The following is a 10,000-nucleotide window of genomic DNA, read 5'->3' as shown; positions in this document are numbered from 1 at the left end:
ATCCCAGCAGTTGAGTGACGACAGCTCTGGTTTCTTTTGAAACTTTATTTAGTAAAAGGTTTGAAGGATTGAACAGTTTCAGATGTCAGAAGTTGCGTGACGTCCACGACCAACTGTTAGTGTCACATTCTCGTCATGCGCGCACACGCCCTGCGGGAGAAAAATGCAGATGATTGATTCTTTGGATGATGTTTCACATGTTTTCTATAGGACAATAGTTACGTAGCTTGTAAAACACATTGCCTTGGGGTTTAATGAGTCTCTCAGAGCTCATGTGAGGAGACGGTTCTTTCAGATAATGCCATACTGTATTATAAAGACCAGATTGCATTCAATCTTCACCCGACCTTGTGTGGGGACAAGGAAAATTCCCCCGGGGGCTTGACAGAGCATTGTGGGTTTTTTTTAAAGCACAGTAAGATTGTATCTGTGACCTGAGTTTGACTGTTTAACCACTGCATGAGAGAAACACGGGGGGATATGATTGAGGGGCATTTTCTTGTAAATGACACCTGACCAATGGCACACAACCTTTCATCGGTATAAAATCCTCTTTGGCACAAAAAGGGGCAGACTGATCAGACCACTGTTTTGAAGCAGCTCTGTATCTTTTTCTTTATTATGAAGTACTCAGTTTGCTTTCCTGTAGCAGGCAGATTAACCTCAACGATCACACAGTGAGAATTCTCCAACAACAACAGTATCACTGTCACTGGAACCCTGTGCTGCTGGGGAGAGGTGTATCAAAGGAGGCACTTTGCAAAGTACTGAACACACACACACACACACACACACACACACACACACACACACACACACACACACACACACACACACACACACACACACACACACACACACACACACACACACACACACACACACACACACACACACACACACACACACACACACACATTATTTTTGTTAGATTGCTGCTACTCTGGCTGTTGATTTTAGTTTCTGCAGAAACTTTTTGTTTGTTTTCCCTAAAATAATCCCAATTTTGTAACCGAAGAATCTGCCCCTATCTGCAGCCGGATTTAGGAGAGCTGTAGAGCTGCCATTAGGTGTTCTCAGAAGGTGGAGTTCAGACACAGACAAGCACGTAGCCTGATGACAATAAACGTATTCAAATAAATAGTTCAGAAAGGGATGGGATGGTTTTCATGGCAGGTCTTTTAAGGAAAGCTCTAAACTAATACATACCGTTAGTGACATGTTATGTGCTATGCAAATGTGAATTTCTAGTAACAAATACATATTATATGCCGGATTCCAGGGTTTACATCAAGATCCAGTTGTTCATACATCTACAGTACCTCTCTGCTACTGCAATAAATGTAATTTCCCCATAGGGACAAAGTGGCATAATCCATACATGACATGTCATATAATCCATACATGACAAACGACCAAACAACTTCCATAAAAACACATTAATAAACATTGCAACTTGGATGAAATGCATTCAGTTAGCCCTGATTCATTTAAAAAGGCTTTGTGAAGTGAGATCCAAATGCAACTGGTTTTGTGGTCTGGTATCAATACTTGATGTGATGTGATTATAGGCCAATATACATGTCAGGGGTCCACGTTTAAGGTGGAACACATACCAGAACCTACAAAAATGGCTAAGGTGTTGTTTAAGCCGCTATGTCACAAGGATCTCGTGGCTTTTCACATGTCTTGTTCTACAACGAAGGAGTTGAGATTTACAGTAAGACACTTTATGACCTCATCATATTATTGTTTATAAGTTACCAAACGATCGATTTACGTGTATATTTATAAAGCTTCTTACCTGGTAGATGTCAGTAGAACTCTTCCATTGATATTTTAAATCCGCGGTCCACATTACTTTGCCGGATTAAAACAAAACAAAACAATAAAAAGTCATCCTTAAAAATGTGTCACCACGCCCACTCGAAAACACTGAAATGTGCGACTGAGAGAGGTGTTCAACATCCAGTGAGGCGTCGGAAAAACAGAAAAAACTGTGCAATGGTGATCACGCACAAAAATACCACAACGTTTTTCAGATTTCATGGGAACGTGACTCACTGGGAATGCAAAAAGAGGAAAAAAAACCTCAAAGAAGTAAATGACGTGTCCGACGCACAAAGAAAGAACAACAATTACCCAGACCACTTCAAGTGACAAAGAAACTAAACTAATATGTATGTAAATAAGATGTAAAAAAAAAAAAAAAGGATGGGAATTCTGGGACTTCCACTCTGATGGATTGCCATCTTAAACCCAGACTTACAATGAAGTGTGGGTTCATGTGCCTGTGTGTAATATAGAGATATATGTGTGATATATGTGTGATATATGTGTGATATAGAGATATATATATAGAGAGAGAGAGAGAGAGAGAGAGAGAGAGAGAGAGAGAGGACCTGAAGCACATGGGCCATCTCTGCTCGCTTAATAAGAGAAGGCTTGTTTGTTTGGCAGGGGAGGATGGTTAGGGGTGGGGGAGGCATATTAATAGACATATTAATAGATACCTCTCTCCACCCCGCCCCCTCCCCCCGCCTCACACCTGAAGCCCCCGATGACCCCGACTGCGTCGCCTCCATGCAGGTGACCAGAAAAAGACCTCCAGCCAAGCCGGCAAAGTCATGCATATTCATCCCGGCGGTCCGAGTGACGCCGGCTGTATTTTTAGCAGCGCTCCGCGCCCCCCCGGGCCGGTGTCGGCATCCAGGCTCTAACCTTTCGTTTTGCAGAGGACTCGACAGTCGACACACGGTCGCATCTCGAGACGTCAATCACCCCGGCTACCCCCCCGCGAACAACGGGGCGAACGACCAAAACACGGAGATGGCGGCAGGCTTTTCTTCCCGGCACGGAGGTGATTGAAGTCTCCTGAATCTGTGAGAAAGTCGCCTGCTGACGGGGGGAGCGGCGGGGTGATCGCGGCAAAGAAAAGAAAACCCCCCCCCAAAAAAAAACAAACAAAAAAAAACAAAAAACGAAAACACACGGCAATAACACGTCAGATGCCTCCGCGTGGTTGCACGCTCAGGTAAATAGATCACTGATGACGCCGGCAACCAAACAAAGGAGATTAAAAAATATAAAGCGCGTCAGTGTTCTCTGCCTTCGCTCAGGCTCCTCTTCCACAACCGGTCAATTCCAGGCGACTCCAGTTTGGGATTTCTACATTCGTCTCCTCACTCTTGGAGGAAATGGGCTGAAAATTGAACAATAATAAAGACTTCTGTCCCAGTCTCCTTGAAGGTTTAATAAGCAGCAGAAGGAGGATTTTTTTCTTTGGGGTGGGGGGGGGGGGGGGTGATGAATCCGCACGCTGCACGCTGACATTTGCAGTAATACCCCACGTCGGGTTCTGGCAGCTCGTCTGCAGGTTGAGGTCCGAGGGACGGGCTCTCTCGCCACGTCATTCGCGACCACACAGTAAATGCTATGTCTCCACATTCTCCCCGGTGACACCAGGGAGAATGTGCACATGAGCCGTGCAGGTTTTATTGGAAATAAATACAATAAAAAAAAAAAAAAAACAAGTCCAAAAGCAACGCAGACAACCGGTGTGATCCCACACGTTGTAGTGAGTTAGACCATTGCCTATTTGTTTTCTGGTTTTCAAAACATAATTTCAAGGCTCAAAATCAATGTTTTATTTTATTCATATCGCAGTGAGGCATATTTCCCTTCGTAGCCGGCTGCCTGGGGAGGGTTGAGTATTTGCAGAGAGATAGGCGAGCAAATTTCTTTTGATTAGCGCTGCCAATTAAGAAAACTGGGCAGCAAAGAAGGAGGTAAAAGGCCTGTCGCTCCTCCTTTATCTAACATGCACACAGTATTCCCTTTAGCTTCCTAACGTTGACAGTGCGAGACGACATTTAAACACCAAACAAGCAGCTGACGAATGTATTTGCCGTGCGAGAGGGCTCCATTGTTAGTTTGGCTGGTTCGTTTTTCCTTTATTGGAAAATAAATGAGTCCACACTCACTTTCTTCTCGTTACGATTCAACTTTCTTTCTTGGCATTTTGCCTGTCAAACCTTCGGCGTGCCGGCTGAAAATCACAAAGCCTGGGTTTACATAACGGAGTAGGCAATAAACATTAGAATATTTGATTGCCGCACAACCAAATTTCTGACGGACAACTCTTAGATGTGATTGAAAATGATCTCTATTTATTTTGCATCGCTTGCGTCATTTGCCGTCCTGGCTCTGTGGCTCATCACTCCTGGCGAGCTGTGCAGCAAACACAGGCACTAGCGCCGGGGTCACACCGCCCGCCACAGGGATTCTGTGCCTCCGGTGTTAGTGAGCGCGTCGGCTCAAAATCCACTGGCTGATGTGGGCGCGCCAAATATTTATTTCAAACTTCTCTCCTTTGCCATATTTAATACTATATAGATAGAAATAGCCGTGTGTACTTTTTTTTAAATTAAAGTTGGTGTGGTTTGTTTTTCATTAAAAAATAATAGGAACAATGCAGTGGTCCAAGCGTCCATTTTCCAAGCACCAGCACCATTGAGAGCGTATCTTGCCTCCTATTGGCTGTCGCCCAGTGCTCTGCACTGCTCATTTGCATAAAGCTGGAACCTGCTCATCTTTTTTTCTTGCCGTGAAGCCGTCAGCTCGTCGCCGATCCTCCCTCCGCCCCCTACAGCCGGATAAAGCCGCGCCCCATTTGAAATGCATCACAGCCTGTCGCTCTCCAGCGCACCGTCGCCGGCGATGTGACCCGACCATCACTGAGCTGGAAACAAATTCCTCAAATCCCTTCATTGGATAGAAAAGTAGAGCCCAACAGGTGGATGCAGGGGAGGTGGAGGGAACGAAGCAAAGCAGGAAGCAAAGCAGGCAGGGCAAGAGGGATTGGCTGCTTAAATACGCCGGCCCATGGGGCATGGAGTGTTGTCTGTAGCGAACTAGCTCCGCAGGCCACGCCTCATTTACAACCAATATTAACAAAGTCAACAGAATCATTTACATGATTTTAGCATCATAAAAAAACAAGTTAACTCCAGATCATCGTTCAATGAAAATCGTTTTATATAACTTTTTATATATTTTTATTATTATATAATTATTATATAATGTACAAATATATATTTTTATATCTTATATTCTACACTATGTGGCTTAGAGTCTGCTTTCTTTTTTGTGAGTGTTTTCTGTGAAATTACAGAGTAAATGAACACGCTTTCATTTGAGTTTTTACTCAAATATTTTTAAATGCAATTACTGAAAGCGGGGCTTATAAGGGTTTTAAAAGGAACTGATGCTCTGAAGTGGCTGAACTGAGTTGCTTTTGAACCTAACCCATTCTCACCAACACTACAAGCTAGTTTCAATAATGAAGCAGAATGAGGGGTAGATTATGAGTCATGGCTCACTGACGTCATCAAAAGTCTTGGACAAATAACAGGAACACTTAGCAATATACAGTATATGTTAAGGAGGGCAGTTCAAATCAAGGAGTCAATTATGACTTGGTTGACTCGATTTATTCCATTTCCACGGTTTTGAATAAAAATAAACAAACAAAGTAGGATGCACAAATCCACCTTCATATCTTGGCGGGCTACAGCGGTCAAGTCTAAGTTGCTCTGGCAACTGAAGGATGAGCACATTAAACAAGGTGAGCATGGTTAATTAATTTCTTTACAATGTTAACATGAAGAACCTAATATGGAGTAGGGCCACCTTTTGCTTTCAGAACAGTTGCTATCCTTCTTGGAATGGTATACACTTGTGGTGTGGGGATAGCGTGGTTTGAGCAGCCACACCTGTCCTGGGTCTAGGTAATCGGGGGCCCAGGATCAGAGTGGCTGTACACCTGTTGCTCATTGGTTGGTCCAAGGAGCAACAGGTAAAACCCCCATCCCCACACACACCCAGGAAAGGAGCCCTTGTCATGACACATCTCCATCTGCTCCTGGGCTTATTCCAGCTAGCCCACTCTCTACAATAAACTGGTGTCAATAACGCCATTGTCTGTGTCTCTGTGCCAGAGGTCCATGAAAACGCCACTTGGGTGGTGGGTGGTGGGCGAAACTGCCACAACACTCTTCACTACAGGACCTCCCATAAAGGTCCAATAAATTTCAGTTGAGGTGATGGAGAGAGACCATGGTTGGCTATTGATATGCAGGTATTCACGAAACCACTCTTGAATTTAATTGTCTTCTGATGTATATTTGAGCAGTTTCACTCCAGAATGTGGGAACATCATGAGGGAACAGGATTTGCATCAAAGCTGCAACTTGTCCTGTAAAATGGCCTTATAGTCCACGGCTGTTAAAAGGCGACACAGAGCAGTTATTGGGCACGATGACTTCCCGATGGTGACCTTCAACTTGCAACTGAGCCAAACTGCTTTGGCAGATTTTGAGACTGTTCCCCTTGACGTATCAAATGTTTCTCCAGTTTTTATGACCGATGCACCTGCACTTCGGGCGTCGACAATTTGGTGTCTTTGGATGTCTTGTTAGCTGTTTGTTTTGCTTCGAAAACTCACATATCATATCCGTTTCCTCCACCACTTTTATAGCCGATACAGCTGGAAATGAATTGGCAGTCAACCTAAAATGACTCACCAGTGCAGCTGCATGTTATTGCCATTTAGTTAATTCAGTTAAACTTCTCTTTCATGGCCTCTCTCTGTTCTTTTCTCTACCTCCTGTGGTCACTCACTCACAAAGCGTCCTAACGAGTGCAATTCATTGGTTTCAGTTCAGATTGAGTGGGCCTTCAGACTTGGTTAATCATTTCTGGACAGTGGTTTTTGTCAAGTACAATTTTGGAAGGAGAATAACTGAGATGAACGCGCAAACTCCAAAGGCCCCAATCGGGTTCGAACTCTGAACCTTTTTGCTGTGATGCAACAAGTGTTAACCACTGAACCTCCTTTCCTCTAAGAGCTTTTCAACTTTTCAGCTTTTGGTGTTAAAATGGCTGCAAGCATGGAATTCCCCCTACTGCAGTTGGGGGTACCGTAGAAAAACATGCTAGAAAATGCCAATAATACATAACTACCCAGCCGATCTAGCATGCTCAGCATTTGGCCTTCTGAACCGTACACCCATCTTCAAGCCTTACCTGGTGATGATGGCCAGGTGGGGCGGACTCATGCACGCTCCCATGAAGAGCACAACGTTCTCGTGGCGCGTGTTGCGGTAGGCCATCACCTCCCGCTTGAAGGCTCTGAGCTGGTCCTCGTTGTCTCGCTCAATGTCGATCAGGCGGATGGCCACCTCGCCGTGCCAGCGCCCGTGGAACACCTGGCCGAAACGGCCCTTTCCGATCATCTCGCCGATCTCCAGCTGCTCAAAGGGGATGTCCCACTCCTGCAGGAAGATGCTGGTCTGGCTGGCCTTGCGAGGGAAGTTGCGAGCCGAGAGCAATGAGAGGTTCATCTCCTCGAACTCGTCGCCCGAGTCCTCATCGTTGCCCTCCTCGTTCTGTGAGGGAGTGAGAGGTGTCGCCCAATCACATTGCATATTTACAAGCTTTCATGTATGTTTGAAACATACAATCTCTTTTAAGCAACGGTTCTCAACTCCAGGCCTCAGGAGCCCAAGTACTGGTCTTAGCTCTAGACAGGTGGAAGGGATTGACTCAGACCTTAAACAACAAGTCCATTAACGCTGGACTTGAGGAACGGATCAGATAACTACTGGTTTAAGCAGTGATTCGCTCCTCCAGTCCTGGGTTCTATCCTCCTAGGTAGGTCAAAGAATCCACCTGGCGTCCCATGCGTGAATCAATGGGTACTACACTGCTACACCAGGCTGAAAGCCATTTGTCCCGAGAACCAGAGTTGAGAACCACGGCTCCAAACAGAATTATTTAACGAGACTTTAACTTCGGGAACGTTGGGGAAAAGTGCTGCAAAATAGCTTTCTAGTGGTAATTTTTGCAGATGGGCATGCAACAGGGAATGAAAGACTTGATATCAGTGGAAGTCATTAGAATCACCAATACTAAATTAGAATTAATTCAAATTAAAAGCTGCATATTTCAGAATATCCAGTCTCCTCACATCAAAGATCAATTCACTGCACTGGACAGTTGATTGGCAAGAAAGAGATAAAAATAATAACTTGTTCCCCTCCCAGATCTTAAGAACTAAACCATTAGTGTTTTGGAATGGGGTAATGATGAAATTACCGACGGAAGGGCAATCTTAAAATCTTTCCATCCGTATGTCGGCTGCATAATGTGATCGTTTTGAATATTTCCGTCCAAACTGTATAATTGACCTGCAGGACTCGCCCGTGGAAAGAGTTCATGATTTCCGTGACACAGAGGGCCGGGTGTAGCACACGCCACTGTTAAGGTGCCACATAAACGGCTCAGAGATCAAATCGGTTCATGTTCATGTAACCTGATTTTGATTACTGCGCAGCGGAGGAGAGGAAATCTATTTACAGACGACCGCCGGAAAATAATTCAGGTTCTGGTGTGACAGGATTCGGCGCTGCGTTCTCCCCCGCCCGCCGTGTTTGATACATAAATCACCTGCCTGACAATGACACAATTAGAACACCTGACGGATAAGGCAAAGTGTCTGTTATCGCTTCCTCTTGTTTATCGTAAGAATTGAAATGTCGCTCCAACCGACTTAACAGAGATTTGAAAAAGGACGCCGATAAAGAGGTGACAGCGACTTGAAATCCGAAAATCCCAGTGTCTAACTAGGAGGCCCCTGAGGAGCGAGATGAAAAGTAGAGAAAGGAATCCACCGTAACCCTGAGGGCTCAGGGCAAATGCTGTTTGTATTGTATGGGGGAAAAAAAAAAAAAAGAGGAACTACTCACGTCAGATGTCGGCTCAACCTCGATTTGAAGTAAAGGGTTGCCCTCATTTCTGAAAGCAAGAGGAGAAAGTGTTAAGGAACACAAAACAGGTTAGGGATGTGGCGTCGCCCACTCCGCGGGGAGTTCCCTCTGGCATGGTGATAAACAGCGCCGCGTCCTTTCTCCAAATCACCTCCCACTAATTGGCCGACATGCAGCAGGAAACCCGTCCCCGGCTTTTTTGAGGCGTATTAGGCTTGGCCAAACAATCCCAGACCAAGGGCCAAAGACCAACTTGCAAGACACCGTGTAAAAAAATGACTCATGTGGAGAACAGGGCCCTCGCTCTGCCCTAATGAGTAAATCCTGCCGAGTGCCGGGGACGGGGAGAGGCCCTTAAGAACCCGCGGAGGACGCCATTAATGGCAGAGCCTCCGCTGCGCTCCCGGGCAGGAGCACGTCAAGGCGTGGCAAGAGAGGCATACGCTCAATTCATTAAACCCAGAGAGGAAACATGGGGTTATGGGCCGCACTCACGGATTTACAGTACGTTCGCAGAGAGGCGAGTGGGGGACAAGAGGGAGGAAAAACATCGACGAGGAAAGCTGAGATGAGGAGAGCAAAGATGGAAGAGAGAGGAAGTGATGGAAGGAACGTCGTCACGCGTGGGAAAACCGAGCACAAGGAATTAGAGCGCCGCAGCAAAGGAAGGTTAAAGTGTTCATTTTGACCCGTAAATAAGTGAAGTTGGATGATGTTGCTATGTCTGAGTTATGAAGTGGCATCTCCGCAGGGAGTAAGTAAGAGAGAGCCTCATGGCGACGCAGGAAAACTAGATATACCAGCAAGAAAAGCCCAGGGAGCACCACGCAAGGATGAGCCTCAGTTGTGGCGCAATGACTTGATCTCTATCAGAAAGCTCACCTGGCGGGTGACGGCGTAAGGCCAGAAGAGACTGTGGTCGTCGCTGTGGCTAAGGATTACGTACAGTGGACCTCGCCAAACATTCCCTCCAGGAGATGCCGTTCTTGAGGGCTCAGCTCTTCAGACGGCTCCATGAGCAAGGCAGCTCTGGAAGCTCGCCGACACGGCGCTGGGCAACCCGCCCCACCGGGGTCAAGTGACGTCTATTCAGGATTGTTAACCTTTTATTGCAGTGACACACTCCCGACGCGGCTTAGAGGTCCCAGGTGCGCGGGCTCATTTATCATTCT

General features: G+C 45.9%; 1 protein-coding gene across 1 annotated transcript in view; it reads right to left on the bottom strand.

Moving 5' to 3' along the window:
* Window positions 1-10,000, bottom strand: part of ksr2 (kinase suppressor of ras 2) — a gene marked incomplete at both ends in the record, with an annotated part of 115,713 nt that overhangs the window by 16,705 nt on the left and 89,008 nt on the right. The window contains 2 exons of the mRNA XM_080003549.1: window positions 7,087-7,448; window positions 8,808-8,856. Of these exons, the coding sequence (XP_079859675.1) occupies window positions 7,087-7,448; window positions 8,808-8,856 (411 nt within the window). The remainder of the gene's footprint in view (window positions 1-7,086; window positions 7,449-8,807; window positions 8,857-10,000) is intronic.

Source organism: Zeus faber (assembly GCF_960531495.2).
Source record: "Zeus faber genome assembly, chromosome: 7".
In the NCBI taxonomy this organism is placed as follows: Eukaryota; Metazoa; Chordata; class Actinopteri; order Zeiformes; family Zeidae; genus Zeus; species Zeus faber.
The sequence above is the reverse complement of the archived record's forward strand: the minus strand, read 5'-3'. Positions and strand labels throughout refer to the sequence as shown.